Raw genomic sequence first — 23437 nt, 5'->3', positions numbered from 1 at the left:
TTTTGTGAGAGGCTTACTTATCTTGCCACCATGGAGTAATTTCATCAATATATCCATATCATTCCAAAGTTATCAACAATATTTAATGTTCTGTTGATCTTATTATGGATGTCTGAAACTTGTCTGAGGTTCACAGATTATAGGACTTGGATCTGAGCTTACCATGTTGCATGCCTTCTCTATACTCTCTGTAAGAGGCTGAGGATGTCATAGCAGTGTTTATGTAGACGCTTCTAAAGCAAAATTTTGCCTAAACAATGGTACAGAGACCTCTAGTGGCCATTTTCTCAGAAGACAGCTCTACAACACAATATAGCTAAACTTTTAAGTAACTGTTGTTAGTTCAGGAATCTGGCAGCTTTTCTTAAAAAGAACATTTTTAGTCATAACCAAGGTGGCTTCGGCCCCTTTGGGATATTTCACAGATCCATCCCAGAATAACTATCCTTAACTAATCCTTTGCTGAGAAATTGATTCACTGACTTTGAAGATGTCATCAGTAACAAACTTCCTCTTCTTAGAGATGAATACTATCATTTCTCATCAAAAGATAAAGGAGATTTGAGCAGAGGAAGTGATTTTAAAGCTGAGAGGGGGAGGAAGGTGTGTGTGTGTGTGTGTGTGTGTGTGTGTGTGTGTGTGCACGCACGTGTGTAAGTAAATACCAATGATGTCTTAATTGCAAATTCTGGTGAATTTTTCTACAATCCCCATCCTTCTTGATTTGTGACCATCTTTTCCTCTTGGATATTTAATTTCTTTAGAATCATAACAAAGTGAGTCACTTATTAAAAGCTCATATATGGCAATTAAAAAAAACTTTGGCAACAATTTTCCATCTTGTTTTAAAAATCTTCCAAATGAGTTTCAGTGGACTTTGAACCCATTTATTTTTTAAAAAATGCAGTACTTTCCAATTAGTTTACAAGAACAATTGATTGACTCTAGGGAAGATAGAAATTTACAAACCCAATTTTCAATAAAATCCTTCCCATCCTTGGTAGATGAAACTGAAAAATGCATAGCATAATTTGGTTATGTGTAGTCAGTGATGATCTTCTTTCATTTGATCCTAAGTATCTTTGTGAGATATCTTTTTCAGCTATGACAATTATTAAAATCAAGTATAGGAATAAAGTGAACCTAGATCTCTTTAATTACTCTAGAATAAACATTTTAACCAATATTTTAAAGAATAACAATCCTACTACTTTAAATGACATTGGCCATATTCTTAATGAGGAAGTAGGATTAAAATATTTTAAAATTATTTCACATTAATTTCTATTTTTCTTTTATAATGTCCATAATTATTAATATGATAATGCATGAATATCATTTATAACTACAGAAATATATGTATTGGGGTTGTGCTAAAACTTTTTTTTTAACCAATAAGAGTTTAGTACACAATCAAAAAAGTTTAGAAACCTGCTCCAGAATCAAGGTGATATAGTGCTAAGAACTTTAGGGGGAAGAAGGGAGATGAATAGGGAAACAAGACTCTAGTTTATTCTTACTGGCCAAAATTGAAGTTTCTTTTCTTCAAGGTAAAATGGTTAAAAACAACTGAAGTTGTTAAAACCAACCTCATGAAACTGCACTGAAGAAAGAAATTTGGAGGCCTTATTAAAATACTCTATAACAATGAATTATTGCCGGTGATCATTTGCTGCAAGCACCACTTAAAACAATTAAAAACAGTTAAGTGAAGGGACAGCTGCCTCCAGGATTATTCACAGCATCCTTCTCCACTCTCAATCCTGAAAGCAGAGGAGGGCTGTTAAGGGAAGAAGCTTTAAGAGTGGGACTGGCAGGTACTGATCCTGGTCCATGCTTGGAGGGACAGGGCAACCTCTGGAAGGCAAGCATCACATTTTTTTGCCCCTCAAATGCACCCGGGTTGGTGCAGAGCCTGGACTAAGAAAAAGAGGGAAGAAGCTATAGGAAAGATCTTGACTGATGAGTGCTGGGGAGGCTGCTCCCTGGACTTGAGACCAGTGGATTGACACTCGAGTGGGAGAGAAGGAGGAAGAGGAGAAGGCACTAAGGGAGGAGGAGGAGAAGAGAGATAGAGAGAAAGACAGACTCCATTTCAATATCAATCAGTAAACATTTATTAAATGCCTGAGTGCCGAGAACTGTGTTAAGCTCCAGGAAAAGGCAAAAAACACAATTCCTGCCCTCAGCTCACAGTCCAGTGGGGAAGACAACCTGCAAACAAATAGCAAGCAAATCTGCAGCAGGATAAATAGGAAATAATTAACAGAAGAAAGGCAGTTTCCTTTGTAATCCTATATATTTTATTTTATGGATTTAAACACAGTATGTTGAGAAGGAGTTCCTAGGCTTTACCAGACTGCCAAAGGGGTCTCTAACATTAAAAAAAGATCAGAAATACTTACCCTCCCACTCCCTCTCTTCCTCCACTTCCCCACATCTCTTGTTCCTTTTTCTCTTCTGATGGAGGAACTTGTTAGGGAATGGTTCATCCCAACTCTATTGCATGAGTTTTCCTGTCAATTATGTTTTGTTGGCATTATTCGATTAGATACTCCATTATTTTATTTCTAGTGACTTTCCTGCTCTATGAGTCTGTACTAGATGAGGGCTAAAAATGACTTCATCTGTTTATACCTCTACCAATGAGGCAGAAGAAGAGAAAAAACATTTATATAGCACCCTCTACATGCCAGCACCTGTTACAAGTGCTTTTCAAATATTATTTCATTTAATTCTCCCAACAATCTTGCAAGGCAGATACTCTTATTATCCCTATTTAATAGTTAAGAAAAAGGAGGCAAACAGAGATTGCACAAGGTTACACAGCTAGTAAATGCCCAGTTTGGATCTGAACTTGCTAATTTCAGGGCTAGCACTCTACGTTGCCATCTAGCTTTTTTAGGATAGAGTGGTAAGTTCCCATTATATATTCTTAATTTTTGTAACTTGATTGTTATAGTGTCCATTCTTTACTAGATATGAGTTCCATAAGGACAGGTGCTGTCTCATTTAAACTTTACATCTCATCTAGTATAGTGCTCAGAATAGGTGTTTAATAAATGTTTGTTAAACTGAATTGAATTTTTTCAGTGCTTTCCAATAACACTTGTTATAGGAAGTTGGGGTAAATCAGATAGACCAGAGCTTCTTAAACTTTTTCTACTCTCAGCTCCTTTTCACCTGAGAAATTTTTATATGGCCTCAAATATACAGGTGTGTACAATAGGTATGCAAATCAAATATTTACTGAAATAAATCACAATTTCATGACCTCTACATTCAGTTACCACAACTCATATAGGGTCCTAAACTATAGTTTAAGAAGCTGGATGAAAGATTACTGGGTTATTTGGAGAAAAATAGCTGTTGGAACAAAAGAAAAAATTTAAAATTTAGAAATCAAGTTATAGTTCTTATTGCCTAATCAAAGGCTATATATTTTCTTGGTAAAAGTTAAGAAGCTGGTAAGAATCCAGTAAAATAAGCATTTCTTCATAGCTCCCATAATGTCCTTTTCTTTCATTCTCCCACTACTTCTACCTTAGTCAAAAACTTCTTCATCTCATTACTAAATGACCAAAATGGATTAGTTGAACTCTTTGCTTCAACTTTTGCCCCCCAAAACTACACCATACATCACAACCAGATTTAACCTTGCTAAATTTCAACTTTGTAATGTTATTCTTCTGCCAAGAAAACCAATATTAGACTTCTTTTTGTTGACAAGATTGATCTTAATTTCTCAGTTTGACATTCAAAGAATCTTATATCTGTCTCCTCCACCCCACTACTTACATATACTTTTCTGCCATTACTCAGATTTCTACTTTAGTCAAGCTAGTCTCATTGTCTGTCAAAAGCCCTTATTTTTGCTCAGCATGTTTCCCTGGGATGCTTTCCCCTCTGTCTCTCCCCAAACAAATCCTTTAGCATCCTTCTTAAATCCCACATCCCTTCCCTTGACCACTACAGGCTACAAGTCTCCCCTTCTCTGAACACTTATGGCTTATAGCATTTATTTTGATACTTAATCATATACTATTATCTATTTCAAGATAAGAGGTGAGTAATTCAAAAACATACAAGTAGAAAATGTAAGAACAAGGATTTAAATCTGGAATTTCTAATTACAAATGCATATTTCTTTCCAGTGTACCATCCCATGTGAATTGTTTGGAATCACCTTCAATCCATTACCAACTACTCTATGAGAACCTAGGGATTTAAGATTTCTATAATATTTAATCTATAAAAAATTTGCCCACTTAAACACTGTGTGAAACTTGCTTGTTTTTTAACCCAAAGTAAAAATTTCTCAAGGCTTGGTTTTTTAACACAAAGTAAAAAGGAGAACAAAAGCAAATACATATCTGATTCTGTTCAGTAATAATGGAATCATTTTTTAATGTTTAAATTGTTTTTAAATCTCAATTCTATCTGTGTAACCCTAGCCAAGTACCTTCAAGTCCTTTAGATCAATGTCCTCAATTATTAAGTAACTTGCTTATAGTCAGGGTGACAAGGATCTAGAAGCCCAATCTTCTGTCATTGATCCTTCCATGGTACTGATAACACATTAATGCAATCCTAAAGAAAAGAACTATAATGATACTTCAGAGTTTTCTGTGAATTTTCATACACATTATATCATACAAACTCACAAATACCATATGAGGTTAGTAGAATAGGTATTATTATCTATTTTACAACTAAGAAAACAGGGTCTAAGAGATTAGATGATTTATCCAAAGCCTTTTGACTAAATGACAGAGTTAGCTAAAGAACCCCCTTGACTTCTTATCCTATTACATTTCCATTACATTAAGATTATTATTGATTCTATAAACAAGATTCTCCTTTCCTGGATCACCTGTGAAGACAAGGTTCTATTGGAAATGACTGCAAAGTTGCATCCTAGAACTTCCAGTTTCTTTTTGCTAATTTCAGAATCATAGAACTGTAGAAACCATCTGGATCTCTGAATTCATTTTTTTAAAACATATTGATGACTATATTTCAATAGAATCAGTTTTTTCTAATCTTATGTGATTTTATACATTTAAAAACATTATTTTGAAATACCCATAGGTTTCACTTGACAAAGAGTTCCATCACACACACACACACACACACACACACACACACATACACACAAATAAATGGGAAGAAATTCTGCTCTACTCCAACCCAGTCTAGTCTCCACTGAAACTCCATGTGATCAAGAAAACTCTAACCCCACTGGCAACTCATTCTATTTTTGAACAACTCCAATTTTCAATTTTCCCCTACATTCAACTATATTTTGCTTCTCTACAATTTTAATCTACTATTCCTAGTTATGCCTTTTAGGGCCAAATAGAATACTCTCCACATATAGTCCTTCAAAAAATCTGAAGACAACTATCATGTCATCACCAAGTCTTCTCTCCTCCAAACTAAATATCCCCAGATGCTTCAACATATGGCATAGTCTCTAGGGCCTTTACTGTTCTGGTCCCACACTTATGAGTTCCCAGCTCATCAGTGTCTCTAGTGACAGCATTTTTGAATTTACTACATATGCTGTTTAGTACTTTGAGGCTATTTTGGTCCTTCAATCATTCAGCAAACACTTTAAAAGAAAGTAAATTGATCTTTTAAAAATTATATATTTTCATTTTAGATAAACATATTAACAAAAGCTTTATTTTACATTGGCATTAAGAATTAAATGCAAATCAATCTCAGAAATACATTTGAAAGCTTTTTCTAAAAGCAGTGGAAAATACTACAAAAGTTACATAATAGTGCACCAGTTTAAAAAAAAAATGAGCCATAAATCCTTTATCATGAAACTTTTCCTCCTAGAAGAAACTGCTAAAATATAAAATATACATTATTGATCTCTCTTCACCCCATTTTCTCATTACTATTACATGGATTATAATTCTTTTTTCAGACATGTATTATAAAAATGATATAAAACAGGAAAAGAAAAACCTGAAATTGGTACCACAGAAAACATATTTTTGAAAGTGGAAATGACTAATTTTTCATCTTCTAGATTCCATTTTCAAAAATAGGCTGTAGTACAAAGAACAAAGTGCTTACACTAAAAATGTCAGTTCCCTTGAGAGTGGCTTTTCTCAAAATGAGCATCTTGTTTGGTTGTTCTGGCTACGAGAGCTGATCATTACCTAGGCTGCAAAAACCCTAAATGCAAAAAACATGTGTTTCACTCAATAGCAGAACTTGTTCTGGGGATAAGATTTCAGATGTTTTGAAGTACCTTGTCACAGTCTGAAATTTTTAAATGAATTTTCTGAAAAGAGTTCTATTTTCCTCAAAGTACAGCTTGTTGTTGTTCATGTCACTCATAAATATTCCATAACACTAATATGTAGTGTTCTTATGTAGTACTTTTTGGCTTTTCAAAGAGTGTCACATTTGTGAACTCATTTGTGCCAGATTATAAAACTATCAAGGAAGAGTATTATAGCTTTACATTGCAGAGAGAGGAGACTGAGTAGATGAATAAAAATACTGACAATCAGGAACAAGGAGAGAAAAATCTAGGCAGTAGGCAAATATAGGAAATTCAAGTACAAATGCCATTTTAAAAAGAAACTGCAGTTATGATTAACAACAACTAGATTATCCAAGGGTCAGGAACTATGTTTTATATGCAAAAGAAGGCAAGTCAAAAGCCAGGATTATAGAATCTTAGAGCTGGAAGGAATCTTGGGAATCATTTCATCTAAATCACATCAAGAAGGGTACCTCTCTAACAAATGACATCCAGCCTTCATTTGAAGCTTCTCTAGTGAAAGGAAAACTACCTTTAGAGACTTTCTATTCCATTTTTGCACAGTTCAAATGGTAAGAAAAAATTTCAGGTCTAAAATGGAATCTCTGCCACTTGCACCCAATGTTCCTGCTTTTTGTCCCTTGGTACCATTGTGACTATATTACAGTCTTGAGTTTGGAAGTCTAAAGTTTCCTTAGAGAGACTAATATATGTTTTGTAATCAAAATAAAGACACAGCAATAAGATACAGAACTGGCTCTAGATATAATTTAGGAGCAGGAAAACGTTCTTTTCATCCCTTTTCTATATCCTTTTCCTTTCCTCTCTAAGTCTTTACTTTAGCATATTTTCCTCCCTCTTCCCAGGTACCTAATACTTTATGGCTGCTTTATTCTGTGAAGTAGTAGTAATTATTATTCTTGTAAATTTTCCTGCAAAGGAAAGTAATATGACATACACCTGTACATGTGTATATACACACACATATGTGTATATATATACACATATATATACACACACATATATTTATTTGTACTTATATGTATATATATATATATAGATATATCAACTTTAATAAAGGACTGAGCTACAAGTACTATTAACTCAAGCTGCTGTAGGAGAAATTTATGGTAGAGAGTTTCTCCTCAATGCACACTCAAATTATTCTGCCTGCTATACTTTATCATAAGGTTGGCATTTAGGGGACTTGAATCACCAAAACCATGAAGGTTGGTGATAGGAAGACTGGCTAAAAGATCTTTAGTAAACAAGGAGAATAGAGACTACAATTTGACTTCAGTGAAGATGTGGGAAAAGCCCATTGTAAATACAAGTAACAGGGAAAAGAAACTCTTTGTCATTGCTGCCTCCCTGGGTGAAGTTTAATAGTGAAGGAAAAATTGCAGTGTAAAAAGAGAATTGTGATAGTGAAAAATGTATTAGATTTGGACTCATAGAACCTATGTTAAAATCTGGATAGGGTTATATGTTTATTAAGGCCTTTTCAAATTCAAAAGTCTGATTTCATGATTTGAAAATAGGAGGATGCTGGGGTGGATCTAAGTTTGGCCCAACAGAGGCTACTATACCAGAAAAGCTCATGAAATTAGCCTGTGGGATTGATTCATCAAAACTAAGAAGAGGCAGAGGGCAATTTTTAAAAATGATGTTAAAAGACATATTCAGATAAATATCTTCAATTCTAAAATGGTAGTCAAGTTCTAAAATAATCTGTGGGAATAAAAATATAGATAGAAGCTGATTTGGATTTAACTGGTATTCTAGAGCAATAATTCCCCTGCCCCTGCCCTGATTTTGAAACTTGCTCCAGCTCCAGTTATCCCAAAGGGTGTTATGCAAATGTCAAAATAAAATTAATCATAAAAATGCCACATGCTCTATATTTTTATGAAGGGGAAATGCTGCAGGCTCAAAAATAGGATGTCACAACTATATAAAGGTAAGGAATTCAGACCCTAATAGAAGAGTGACCAAGAGAAATAAAAGATTCTAGAACATCTAGTTTCATGATCCTATGATTAATAATACTTTTTAAATGAAGACATGAACACATCATATGTATATATATACGTGTATATATATTTGCTTTTCCTTTCATGCCAAATATTTTTTATCTTTGTTCTTCACATACTAAACTTACCTATCCTGAACTACTGAGTGGCAGGTATTGTTAGCATGCACTCTGGACCTTGATTCTGAATCTTTTAGTATTGACAAATCAGCATACTAACCCATAGATTTCATTACCCATTTCTAATGGTTCTTCTTTGGATTAGTACTGGAATCCTAAAGTATTAGGCAATAGATAGATGCAACAATACTTGGGGTGCTGTCTAGACCTGTAGTTATTTCATTCAATTAAGAAATTCTTTGCATTGATGCAAATCCACAATTTATTTGAAACTTACACTCTTAGGGAGTTTCCTGGGGGAACACAAAGATTTAAATGTTTAGTTTAGAGTTATATTGGCAGGGGTAGGTCTTGAACTTAGGTCTTACTGCCTCTAAGACCAGTTCTTTATCCATTTTGCTGTGCTGCCTGACCATATTTTTAATATTCTGTAATAGATTCTACTGGTATACAATAAAATTCCATATATCTATATAATTCCTCTCAAACTTTATTATTAATAAGAACAAAAGCACCTCATTTTTTCCCATAGCCCTTTAAATCTATCCACTAAAAGTCCTTGATAGATTTCTTGAAGCAACATTTAGTCTTGGCTGTCTTACTTTAGTAGCATTCCACATATGCTTTCAACAATCATCCAGATGGTGGTGTCTGTGTATTAAACAGCAAGGTAATGTTATGACTCATTAACACTTTTTTACCTGATGCTGATCCTTCTACAAATCACAAATCACTTCCAAGAATAGAGCTCAAAGTTATTTTTAAATATACTAAACTGGACTTCAGCATCTTACTACCCAGTTAGTCCCATCTTTCTGATTCTTTTCTTTCTCTTTCTGCCCACCTTTTCTTGGTGCTAATTTGGTATTACTGCCAGGGGATGGCTAGGAAAAAACAAACAAAAAGGAAGCAGAATTGGTGAATCCAAAGAAATGTTATTAGGAAAAGGTTGCTCTGGGAAGAGTTTGAATCTAGTGCCTAAAAGAATTCAGTTTTCCATGTTACCATGGTCCAATTATTAGAGATAAATAAGAACTGGCTTTGGTGTGTGTTTTCAGAAGAGATCCAGCTCTCAATCTTTTTAGCACTAGTTCTAATACTTCAAATAAAATACAGATATATTTGAATATGTTTTGTACTTAAAACCACACAGATTTAAGCATTCTTAATACCGGGCGTTCTGATATCAAACAGAGCTGAAATCGTGCAACACTGCAAAGAAGACCATATTGAAAAAAAGGCTTCAAACATATTCTGACAATCTAAGTGTATCATACAAGGGAAATTCACTCTTTGGCAGGCCTCCAAACTCAGAACAAACAATTCAAGCCAACCCATGAGTTGGAGGGAATACATTTGAAAATGTCGGACACCACTTTGAAAAAAAATAGGCACAGCTTTTTAAAAACATTAGAAATGGCTATGAGACTATTGTAAAAACGTGCATTCTGTAGCTTTATGAGGCATCAGGGTTGATAAGGCATTTTTAGGAAAAATCACTTGAACACCACTTTGGCCATGACCAGTCCATGGAGGAGAATCCAAAGGTTCACGCTTGATCATCTGGACCATTCCAGGAGCTTTAAAATCACACTGTAGCTTATAAGGCTGATGCTCAGGATGTCCCTTCATATTTGTGGAACTGGAACTATACAAGTGGTTGTAATATTCTGTGTCTTGTAGGCCATGCATGCGGTCCAGATAGGCACAGTTTGGTGAGTAAAATGGTGTGATCTCTTTACCAGATCTACCAATGGCTCTGTTGTTGGGATGAGTGCTCACAACACACTGTCCATGGTGAGGGGAATAACCATAATGCTTGGGATTTTCACAAGAAGACAAGTGCTCCGTGAAATCTGGTTCTGTTTTAAAGTGCACCCTGTTGGGAAAGCTAATAAGATGTCTCTTGACCATACTGCTCTCCCCTAGCCACATCTGGTTTTGTGACATGGGGTAGCCATCAATTCCATTATCAGAATCAGAATCATTTTCCATTTTGATGGGTATATCTAAAGGTAACATTTGATTGTACAGAGTTTCTGGGGGTAGCAATGAACTTTGCAATTTAACATTTTCTGAAGAATAGCTTCCCACAGCAAGATGTTGAAAGCCTGGGCAAGTCTGACAATTCTCAATCCCACCTTGATGGGGATGGCAACCGGATGGAGGATTTAAATGACTCTGATCTCCATTATAGAAAGGTCTGATTATTCGGTTGGGGTAGGCACTTAGAGGTGAATTCATAGCTTGAGAATTGGATGAACTTCTGAAGGTAGAAATATTGTTTGTATTACATGTGTTTTGGACACTTGGATAGGGCATGCAAGAACTTAGGGTCTCCTCTTGTAAAAAACATTTGTCGGTTTTATTTGGTTCAAACTTCAGTTTTATCCCATCCTGATCATGCTTTTCTGCTGTCCAATTCAAATGCTTCATGGGTCCCAGTGTTTCAATGGAACAATTATACATTAGTGCTTCTCTTCGTCCTTTCCCATTGGTTGTACTGCTTGACATTTTCAAATGTTCTTCCTCTTCCCTATTGCTAATCATAGAAAGAAATAAACTATTAGATGATAGGACAGGAATTCGTTGATGCTGTTCATTTAAAAACTTTGTTTAAATGTAGATCACAAAAACCAAGAAACAAAGTTTCCTATAATTGCCCCCAATACCAACACATCAATCAATGAGAGGTTTTTTTAGTACCCATTTCCAAAAATAAATACAAGATATAGTATTTGCCCACAAAGAACAGTTAATAAAATTATGAGTAAGACATTATGCACAAATGAAACAATTTATAAATAAGGTGCCATTTTCTACAATTTTCTTTCATCCTGAACCTGTGATTTCACTAACACCTAGCAATGGGAAACTTCTCTGCAGTGTACCCTGGCACCTATTCTATAATTTATAGTCTTAGAGAGTTACCTGGAAAGTGTAACTCAATGAGTTATTTCTCACACAGTTATTAAGTGTCAGAGGCAGTAACAGAGCTTGATCTTGGTCTGCCTCCTCTTTCCACTCTGTTGCAAGTGCCTAAGGGCGGATGAATTTGGGACACACTTTCTTGGATGAATTGAAACAGAAAAACATTAAGAACCTGAGTAGGAGGAGGCTGGAGGAAGGTGTAATGGCAAAAGATGAATAGAAGGGGAAGAGGGAAGAAGGGCAAAGAATGGAAGGGCACCAGCCCAGCCAAAGAAAGACCCATTTCTAGATTTTGCCAAGGGTGAGTGCTCATGCCGGGACACTGCTGGTCAGTAATGATGATGTATTTTTGCTCACACACATCAGGGGAGCATCCATAATTCAATAACTGATGTAGCTCTCTGAATGTGTGTGGGAGAGTGGGAGGGACAAGCTGCTCAATCAGTGCTTCATCTCCCCCACCCTCACCCAAATATACCCAAACAGTCAGCTTCTATTAAGAGTTTATGGTGTACCAGCCATTGGATTCCAGAAAGGCAAAAGCCTGGTGGCTACCCACCAGGAGAGGAAAAATGCAAACAACTGTCTACATTCATTCACATCTCTATATACATAACTATAACTAGATATTGATCTAGTTATTTATACATATATAGATATTATATTGACTTTATGGTCTTATTGTAGCTTCTTTGAGATATGAAGTTACTTAGCAGTTAAAACAGCCAGCAAGCATCAGCTTCTGAACCTGAACCCAAGTGTTCCTGGATTGAGGATAGTTCTCTAAATTATTTTGTATCTGCCTTTCTCACATTTAGAAAGCACTTTAATACATGTTGAATTAAAGGCCCTGGTTTTTAGCAAACTGCTTCTTCACAGATTCATAACAATTACAAAGGAAATATATACAAATGAATAATTGAAAATGTGTTTGTATTTCTATAAATGTATTTGAATTTCATTCTGGGAAGGATATAGGTGCATTTACTAAAAGCAATAATGAAGACAAAATGTTTTTGTTAAAAAACTCTGTTTGGGAAGACAAGTGAATTTGTGAATCCTCCTACCCTCTCAGACTCAGTGAAACTTGGAGATTACTCATCATTCATCCATCAATGAGTGTTTAGCCCCGATACAGAGATAGAGATAGAGCTAGAGCTAGAGCTAGAGCAATATATATATATATATATATATATATATATATATATTGCTGTGCAATGCAGTGCAGTGGAGACCACTGAGATAAGCGTGGAAACACTTACCAATTCTAATCAATATTCTTAAAAACACCCAAACTTACTTGCCATACGTACCTTGCCATTGTCTGTGAGTTTAGGAGATAGTCAGAACAACTACTCCTGTAGAGGAGTTGAGCGTTGGCTTGTACCCAGACCCAATGATCATCATTTGCTTGTACTTTGAACATAGAAACACCATTTTCCCCATTATTCTTTACTATAAAAGTTCAAAGGGAAGAAAATGTTATTACACATACATTTTTCTTAACATCACTCTTCTCCCCTATTCTGGACAATCACAAATATACTTAATTTCTACTACTATTTTACTTCTCAAGCTATAAAGAAATGTGAAGGTCACAATGTATAGCAGTAATAATTATCCACTTCAAAGATAGGAAGGAAATTTTCCTTCCCCATAGAAACGTAAATAGAACCATTGTCTTTTTTGCTCTCCCTTGTTCCAGCAGGACAAAAAAAATTAGAGTTCCCTGCAATTATTATCCAATAACAAAAGATTGCAGAAAATCACAGAACAGAAATGTGCATGAGAGAGGAGTCTCTTTGTCTATGAAAAGGGTCTAGGTAAACAATTATAAACATATTTGCTGTTTTCTAGGATAAAATAGGGAATTGTAAAAATTATACCTCCTTGGTAATGTGTTCTTCCTTGTGGTTCAGACTCACATAGACCTGCAGTAGTTTTTGCTCTGTGAAAAAAAAGAAAACATTGAAGCATTTTGTTAATAAAATAAGTGAAAAATGCAGAAATTCACAACAGAGACAATTTAGAAAAATGAACTAATACTCTTTTTTTTACTATGTTTTTTGAAATTGGTTGAAAAAGCTAGACAGTTGGCCGTGGGGAAAAAAACAATTAACCATGATTTTGTGGTTTCATAAGTGGAATAATCTACTACTACTCTAATTCTAAGCTGGACCATAGTATCATCTCACATAAAGAAGCATGTGGAGTAATAGTTGTAGAATATATATTTCCTTGCATATAGTAGGTCCTTGTTTGTTAAATATAATGGAGAATTGGGGCTGAAATTGTGATTTTATCTTTCCAGGGAACCCCCAGGTAAGAAAACCTCCCTTTTTCAATGTAGATTGGCACCTTCTCTGTAACTTAGACACTCTTAGTCATCTAAAGCCTTGATAAAGTAAATGTCTTGTCACTTAATCAGTACATCTGACATCTGGTGGATGAACCCTGATTTTCCTGGCTAGATAACACTTATACCCTAAAATGACACTGTTATCCTGTGCTATCCACTGGAGGGCAGTGAAGCTCAACTTTTAATTTCTTAAGTGGAAGTTTTTTGGAGAATTTCCTTTATTTTGTTTATGAAAGATGGAAAAAAACATAGAATAATTTGAATTTCTAATTACAAAAACTACAAAGCAAGAGGATAAAAGGTAAGATAAAATCACTAATAAAAAATTTAAAGACATTTCATATAAAAATTAGGAATGGGAAGGAAAATATAGATAAAAATATATTTTTTAAAAGTATTAATGATTTCCTGAGCACCTTTTTTTATTAGGGATTTTTTTGTTGCTTCTCTTAGCCATATTTCTGCAAATCAAGTAGAGGAATTAATCCTGTTTTATGAAGAGAGCTGGGACGAATAAAGGAAGAGAAAGAGAGAAAGCTTGGGTTTCATAAGCTTATACAAAAAACCAAAGACAGGAACAAAAAAGAAAGATAGAAGTGAAAGGAAAGGATAGACTTAATATCAAAGAATATAAACATAAAGAGTAAACAGTTTAAAATTCATGTCTTATACTTATATATTATTTATATGAAATGTATATGTGTATTTGTGTGTAATACACATATATAATTCCACCTTTTGTGATTCAATCAATTTAAGGAATTCTGCATGGAAATGCTCTCTACCAATGTAGATCAATCCATATAAGGTACACATATATGTACACTTTTTCATACAAGTTTATATGTACTTTTTGGCATGTTTTAACATCCATAATTTCATTTATTCATTATGATAGCCTTCATGGGGTTTGGACAGAAGAAGGAAATGTTATTAACCAGGGTAAATAATGGTTAGTCCAACTAGAAAAAGGACTAAGAAAAAATAAGAAAAACTATTTTAAAAGATAAAAAATAAAAGGATTATTGCTTATGTTTAAAAAAAAAGGAAGGAGAAAATGGAGGGGGGGAAGCATAAGTAAGGATTTTCTTAGAAAAATATTAGAAATAATTTCTGATAAAGGCCTCATTTCTCAAACATCTTGAGATATGAGTCAAATTTATAAGAATACAAGTCATTCCACACACTTAGAATCACAAAAAAGTCAATATCAGGTTCTTAGTATTTTAAGAATGATACACGATTGAAGGTTAGTCTGAATGATGGTATTATACACAGTGTTTTTTTCTAGGAGTTAGCAAGGGAACAACTGTTCAACTTTCCTGTCATAATACTATGTTTTTTCCCAACTTAATAGTAGTTTACTTATTTCTGTTATGTGTAATGATGATTTTCAATATTCACTTTTATAAGATTTTGAGTTCCAAATTTTTCCACCTCCCTTTTCCTTCCATCCCTCCCTAAGACAGCAAGCAAAGTGATAGAGTTTACACATGTATACTTATGTTAAACAATTCTACATTACTCATGTTGTGAAATAAGACACACACAAGAGAGAAAAAAACAAAACAAAATGTGAAAATAGTATGCTCTGATCTGTATTCAGATTCTATAGTTCTTTCTCTGGACATGTATAGCATTTTCCATTATGAGTCTTTTAGAATTATCTTGAGTCATTGTATTGCTGTGAAGTATTACAGTTGATCATCACACCATGCTGTTACTATGTACCAATGTTCTTCTGGTTCTGCTCATTTCACTCAGCATCAGTTTATGTAAGTATTTCCAAGTTTTTCTGAAATCTGCCTGCTCATCATTTCTTATATAAGTATTCCATTACACTCATATATCACAACTAGTTCAGCTATTTCCCAATTAATAGGCATCTCTTCAATTTCCAATTCTTTATTACTACAAAAAGAAAGGCTATATATTGGTCCTTTTCCTTTTTTTAATGATTTAAAGATGTATTTAATATTTCTATCATTCTGCATTTGTTTGTGAAATTTTTATACCCTAATACATAGTCAATTTTTGTATAGGTGCCATGTATCACTGAGAAAAATGTATATACCTTTCTATCCCCATTCATTTTTCTCCAGAGATCTATTATCTCTAACCTTTATAAGATTCTAGTCATCTCCTCAACTTTTTGTTGTTGTTGTTGTTTATTTTGTGGTTAGATTTATCTAGTTCTGAGAGAGGAAGGTTGAGGTTCTCTAATAGAATAGTTTTGCTGAATATTTTATCCTGCAATCCACTAAACTTCTCTAAGAATTTGGATGCTATATCACTTGGTACACATATATTTAGAATTGGTATTACTTCACTGTCTATGGTATTTTTTAACAATATGTTTTTCCTTGTATCTTTTAATTAGATCTATTTTTGCTTTTCCTTGTCTGAGATCAGGATTGCTATCTCTGGTTCATTTTCTTTATTTGAGCAGAAGCATAATATATTCTGCTATTTTTCACTTTTACTGTGTGAGTATTTCTATGTTTCAAATGTTTCTTGTAAACAACATACGGTAGAATTCTAGTTTTGAATTTGCTCTGCTGTCCATTTTCATTTTATAGGAGAATTCATCCCATTCACATTCACAATTATATTTACTAACTGTGTATTTCCCGCCATCCTATTTTCCCCCATTTATACTTTTCTCTCTCCTTTCATCCTGTCCCCCTCCTCACAACTGTTTTGCTTTTTACCACCCCCTCCCTCAATCTTCCATCTTCTTTAACAATCCTACCTCCTTTTCTTTCCCCTTTCCCCTCCTATTTCCCTAGATGGTAAGATAAATTTCTATACTTAACTGAGTGTGTATGTCTTTCTCTCATTGAACTAAATCCAAAGAGAGCAATGATCATCCCCTCCATTCTTTTCCTCTACTCTAGTAAGTCTTTTGATCCTCTTCATATGATGTAATTTAGTCTGTTCTTCCTCCCTCTTTCCTCTTTCTCTATATAATAGTTTGTTTCATCCTTAAATGTTTTATATCATCACATCAAAGTTAACTTAGACCCATACTCTCTATCTATGTATACTTCTAACTGTCCTAATGGAGATATAATTCTCAAGAGCTACAAGTATCATCTTCCTGTGCAGGGATGTAAACAGTTTAATCTTACCGAATAACATGATGGTTGTTTTCTTTTTCCTGGTTACCTTTTAATGTATCTCTTGAGTTTGAATTTGAAGACTGAATTTTTTGTTTAGTTCTGGTCTTTTCATCAGGAAAGTTTGAAAGTTCCCAATTGCACTGAATTTCCCATCTTTTCTCCTGAAATATTATACTCAGTATTGCTGACGAGTTGATTCTTGTTTGTAATCCAATCTACTTCACTTTCTGGAATATTATATTCCAAGCGCTTCTGATTCTTTCATGTAGCAGTTGCTAAGAGTTGTATAATCTTGACAGTAGTTCCTTGATATTTGAATTGTTTCTTTCTGGCTGCTTGCAGTATTCTCTTTGATCTGATAATTCCGGTATTTGGCTATAATATTTCTTGTAGTTTTCATTTTGGAATCTCTTTCAGGAGGTGATAAGTGAATTCTTTCAATAACTATTTTATCTTGTGATTCTAGGATAGCAGAGTAGTTTTCCTTGAATTTTTTTTGAAAGATGCTGTCCAGGTGCTTTTTTTTCCCCCCCTGTGGCAATTGGGTTTAAGTGACTTGCCCAGGGTCACGTAGCCAGGAAGTGTTAAGTGTCCGAAGTCAGATTTGAACTCAAGTCCTTCTGACTTCAAGGCTAATCCTCTATCCACTACACCAACTAGCTGCCCCCAGATTCTTTTTTAAATCATACCTTTTAGGCAGTCCAATAATTCTTAATTGATATCTCTTGGATCTATTTTCCAACTTGTTTAGTATTTTTCCCCAATGAGATATTTTATATTTTCTTCCACTTTTTCATTTTTTAAAATTTTGTTGCACTGATTCTTGATGTCTCATAGTGTCGCTAATTTCTACTTGTCCAATTCTATTTTTTCTCTTTTTAAAACAACTTATTTAAAATTTAAATTCAAAATAGAAAAAAAGAAAAAATGTAGAAAAAGAAAAAAGAAATGATTGCTGTGTTCACAGCAGAATGAGCAGATTCAAAATATGAGACAATAAATTTCCATTTCAAGAAAGTCTATATATATAACATAGCACATGGAGTGTTCAGAGCTTTTCCATATTTTCTTGCCTTCCTTGTACATTTGCTTTTTTTCTTTGCTATGTACTTTTTATTTTATCATATGCATGTATATTCATATATATCTATGTAAGGTCATATCATACTTGATTGTTCTGTTTCTCTGAAGGTGGATAACATCATCTTTTCTAAGTCCAATTCTTTCCAAATTTTTCTAAGTCCACCAACTAATTTCCTACAAAACAGCAATATTCTAACCTTATACTCTCTAGTTATTTTAGATAGTCTAAAACAATATTGACTAATATTGCTGACATACAGTGTAGTTTTCCTAATTTTCTTTTTTGATTAAATCTATTTTAGCTTTACCTTTGAGATAAATGACTGCTACCTCTTCTTTTCTTTTTCTAACAAATTATACTTCTGATCATCATTATTATGTTTGTGAATATGTCTTGTTTCTTATCCCTGCTGAGTCCTCTATTCTTATCTGTTACTTTGCCTTGCTATTATTTAATCTCCCTCCTTGTCAAAGATCTCCTTATCCTCTCCCCCATCCTTTCCCTCCCTCTTTATCCCATTCCCATTAATCTACATACCTTATCCCATTCTCATTAGTTTATACACTCTTCTAAAACTCTTATCCTATTCCCTCCCCCTCTTATTTCTTTGCTTATTTATTAGACTTTTATATCTGTGTGTGTGTGTGTGTGTGTGTGTGTATTTATTTATTTGTTGTTCCCTCCTGATGTGAGTAGGATTTCAGAACTTTCAGTCCTCCTCTCCAACTAATTCTGTATAAGTTCTGGCTCTTGCACCTCATTCAAATATTATAATTACCCTTTTTACCTTTTCCTCCATCGTTCTGATTTTTAGAATCTTGTCATACTCATCTCTATTCAAATCTTTCTTTTGAACTACCCAATTATTAATCACAATATTAGGCATATAGTTTACAAAAATAATTTGTCTTTATTGAGTTCTTTGAAATTAGATTTTGATATTTACCTTATATATTTCTCTTGAATCTTCTATTTTCTATTTTCTATTAAGTTCAGGTGTTTTTGCAGCAAAAATCCTTAAAGTATGACAATTCATTGAATATCCTTTTTTTCCATTCAGAATCAAGTTTAATTCTGCTGGGTATGATATTGTTGGCTGCAATCTTAATTCTTTCGATCTTTAATATACAGGTCTCCAAGACCTGTAGACTCTTATTGTAGCTACTGATAGTTTTTGTGTAATTCTAATTATGGCTCTAGCATAATTGAATTATATTTTTTATTGCTGATACTATTGTTATTGCTTATAAAATTTTCTCTTTGATCTGGGGATTTCAAAATTTAGTAATGATATTTCTATATGGTTATCTTTCAGATGGTGATCAGTATTTTTTTTTTTATTTCTACTTTTCTCTCTTGTTCTAATACTTCAGGACAATTTTCTTTAATTATTTCTTGTATTTTTGTATCAAGATTCTTCTTTTCACCATAGCTTCCAGGTAGTCCAATTATTCTTGTTTTTTTCTTCTTTTGTTTTCTAAATCTGTTGGGCCAAGGTTTAACTTCAACCCAACTAGCCCCAAGGCTCACTACTTGCTTTTAGAGTGTAACTAGCCTGGAAGTATTTACATTTCACAAGGACCAAAACTCAATCCTGGTGATCTTCTGATTATTCTAGGAGAAGCTCTATTCTGCCCCAATTCTCATTTGCTCTATATTCATTCTGAGGAACAATTTTCTCTTGTTTTGAGAAATCTGGTGAGTTTGAAATTTTCTGATCTATTCTGCTGTCTTCAAGAATTCTCTCCCCCATTCTAATTTTTAAGAAATTATTTTCTTCAATTAGTTTTTGTACCTCCTTTTCCATTTGGCTAATTGTATTTTTAAAGGAATTGCTTCCCTTTGTACCCGGAAACAGCATTCTTATACAATGATCAATTCTGATGGATGTGACTCTTTCCAACAATGAGATGATTAAGGCCAGTTCCAATGAGCTTGTGATGAAGAGAACCATCTACATCCAGAAAGAGAACTATGGGAACTGAGTGTAGATCACAACATAACATTCTCATTCTTTTTGTTATTGTTTGCTTGAGTTTTGTTTTCTTTTTTTTTTTATAATAACTTTTTATTGACAGATGCTTTTTCTTTTCTTACTCATTTTCTTTCCTTTTTTTGATCTGATTTTTCTTATGCAACAAGATAATTGAATAAATATATTTACATATATTGGATTTAACATATGTTTTAACATGTATAACATATATTGGATTACTCGCCACCTAGGGGGGAGTGAGGGGAAGAAGGGGAAAATTTGGAACACAAGGCTGTGCAAGGGTCAATGTTGAAAAATTATCTAAACATATGTTTTGTAAATAAAAAGCTTTAATAAAAAAAAAGGAATTGCTTTCTTAAGTCATTTTGTTCTTCCTTTTCCAAACTGATGACTTTTTTGCATGATTTTTTCCCAATTTTTCTTCTACCTCTCATTTAATTTTTAAGTCATTTTTGAGCTCTTCCAAGAAGCCTTTTTGATCTTGAGACCAATTAATCTTCCCCTTTGAGGTTTTGTGTGTAGTTATTTAAACACTGTTCTCTTCTGAATTTGTGTTTTGATCTCTTCTCCACAACAGTTTACAATGGTCAAGACTCTTCATTTTTCATTATTTATTAGCCTATTTTATGACTTTTAAAGTTGAGCTCTACTCCTGGGGCAAGGAGCTTGTTGTGTTGGAGGCCAGTGGCCTGATCATTGGTTTTCTACATTAGGACTTTGGGTCCTGGCCACTTGCCAACTATATTGAATTGGGTAGGCTTAGTTATGCCTGCTATGCCAGGGATTGGCAGTTTGCCTTCTGCTCTGGGGCTGGAGGTCTCAGTGCTATTAGTCTGTTGAGTCAAGATTGAGGGGTCTTGGTTGCTGGTCTGTACTATACCTAAGAACCTCCCACTGGCTTCCTCAGACACCATTTGCCCTGAGCTGTGTTTACCTTTTATCCAAGTGAGACAGACATTTTCTGAAGTCTTTCTAAGTTACCTTAAGCTTGAAAATTATTTCCCTCCACCTTTTTATAGGTTTTATCATTCCAGAATTTGTTTAGAGGCCTGATTTAATATTGTTTCTGAGAGAAACTGAGAAGAGCTCAGGCAACTTCCTAGCTTTTCTCCACAATCTTAGCTGTACCTTCTAAATTATATATTATAGCAAAACTGACCAATGAAAGTATGGGCTCTATTCTAAAACACCTTTGCTTTCCTGAGTTCATTCCTCAAGAATTCCAGAACTGGAATTTAAACACATTTAAAACAGAGGCAGAGAGGGAAAACCTGACGGCATTACAGGAAAAAAGCTCAGTACTTTGGAAGATATTAATATATTCTGAGAGCCATTCTTTCAAGTGTAATATGGAATGATCATGATCTTGACAATGCTCTCCTGTACATATATCAATAGCAATATCAAGGAAGATGTCCAGAAAGAACTAGAGATTGAGGGGATGCACATCAATTGGGGAATGGCTAAACAAGTTCTGGTATCTTATTCAGATAAAATACTATTATGCTATAAGAAATGATGAGCTTTCATTTGATGAGCATCATTTCAAATGATGGTTTCAGAAAAATCTGGGAAGATTTATATAAACTGATGCAAAGTGAAGTAAGCAAAAGCAGGTGAACATTGTGCACAGTTACAGCAACAAAATGGTGATCAATTGTGAAAGATTTGGTGATTCTAATAGGTTGGTTGTACTTCATACTTGAAGAGGAACAAAATGACATCACTATGTTAGAGTTGAATTACAGTGTGACTCTAATCAATACAATGATTCAAGACAATGATCCAAAGGACTCATGACAAAAAAAATGCTCTCCAGCTCCAAAGAGAAAACCCATGAGTTCTTAGTAGAGAATGAAGCATACTTTTTTCATTTTTCTTGCTTTTTTTTTTTTACAACATGGCTAATATGGAAATGTGTTTCGCATGACTTTATATGTATAATTGATATCATATTACTTGCCTTTACAATGGCTGGGAGAGGGACTAGAGAGCAGAGAATTTGGAATGTGAATTTTTAAAAATAAACTTAAAAATAAATAAAATTTTTAAAAAGAAGAGAGAGAAAGATGCCCAGATTCACCTGCGCATATAAATCTAAAAGATAATATCAGCAAGTTTCCAAGCTACATGTCTCAAAGGTCAAGGTACAATAAATGCATTTAAATTGGGTGAATTGCCTGAAGGCAAAACCCAAATAATCAAGTTTTTTTCTTTGGTTATTGGTTTCAGATTCTCCCAAGTTTCCAAATTAGTGGTTTTGGAAAATACTTTATGGAGAAAGGAGAGCTAATAATGCAAACAGAAACTTACTGGGATGAGAATTGAGAAACTGGAAGCTACGAAGGAAAAAACTCAGAAGAACATGCCAAAGAAACTAGAGATCCAGCACAAAGATTCTGAGTCATCTGTTGAATCCCATTAATGAAGGGGATAGCAGGGTTAGTATTTATAGTGAGATTATTGATATTACTTTATACATACCATACTCTGACTTAGAAGGTATATATTTTTTTGTTTTTCCTCACAACCACCCTCTGCATTAGTGTGATACATATACTGTGAGAACAAGTATGTCTCAGAACTGTAGGTAATTCAAATTATAAACTGCAGAAAATTTTGCCTTCTTTGGTAGAGGGAGTTTCCTCACTTGGATGTTTCCCATGCCAATGAGATCACAGGTACAGACCCTATCCCACAGAATGTCAGAATTGGAAAGAACCTTGGAGTTCATAGTCCAACCCTCTCCATTTACTGATGGGAAAAATAAAACACAGACAGGCAAAATAATCTGCCCAATATCACATAGCTAATTAATGGCAGTGCCGAGGCTAGAACGCAACTTCCTTACTCTTAAGCCCAATCTTCTTTCTACTTTACTATTCCTGTTACTCTTAGTAGAGCAAGAATTACTAAAGAAAATACCTCGCTAATGACATGGTATTATAAATATAAACTACTTATACCTATAAACTTCCCAAAGTGAATGTATAAAGGCTTTAAAAAATGGCTCAAGATGCCTGATTGGAAGAAATACTCCACTGTTAATACCTGTGGAATACAGAAAGGAGAAATGTATTCAGAACAGAGGTTCCTGGTTTTTAAGTTGGGTGGTAGGATTATGAAAGCCTTTCACAGTCTGCAGTAGGACAGCCCTGTGCTAAATTTCCTAGAGATCCTTCAAAGCCAGCACTTTGGTTACCTTGCATTCTACTGCAATACAACCCATATGAGGAATGACTTCAGATTCTGGTCATTCTTTTTGACCATTCATTGATCCAAATCACTTGCATGCCATGGCATCATCCCTCTGATATACTAAATGATGTATATTTGAGCACTAAAGATAAACAACAATAACCATCAGAACAAAACTGATTGCAGATGAGAGAAAATACAAAATACAAAGGAGGATGAGGGGGGGAATTTATACTTGTACCTTAAGAAGCACCTTTCTCAGCCAAATTATCCCAACTTATTTTTTTTTGCAGATAATAAGATGAA

At 34.2% G+C, this 23437-nt stretch overlaps 1 protein-coding gene across 1 annotated transcript in view; it reads right to left on the bottom strand.

Moving 5' to 3' along the window:
* Positions 1 to 7358: 7358 nt before the first annotated feature.
* The window catches only part of AHRR (aryl hydrocarbon receptor repressor), a 255083-nt gene continuing 239004 nt past the window's right edge, over positions 7359 to 23437 (bottom strand). Inside the window, exons 9-11 of the mRNA XM_051969788.1 lie at positions 13259 to 13320; positions 12686 to 12827; positions 7359 to 10983 (exon numbers count right to left, since the gene is read on the bottom strand). Of these exons, the coding sequence (XP_051825748.1) occupies positions 9870 to 10983; positions 12686 to 12827; positions 13259 to 13320 (1318 nt within the window). The 3' untranslated portion in view covers positions 7359 to 9869. The remainder of the gene's footprint in view (positions 10984 to 12685; positions 12828 to 13258; positions 13321 to 23437) is intronic.

Source organism: Antechinus flavipes, chromosome 1, assembly GCF_016432865.1.
Source record: "Antechinus flavipes isolate AdamAnt ecotype Samford, QLD, Australia chromosome 1, AdamAnt_v2, whole genome shotgun sequence".
Classification (NCBI taxonomy): domain Eukaryota; kingdom Metazoa; phylum Chordata; class Mammalia; order Dasyuromorphia; family Dasyuridae; genus Antechinus; species Antechinus flavipes.
This window is presented reverse-complemented; position numbering and strand designations above follow the sequence as displayed.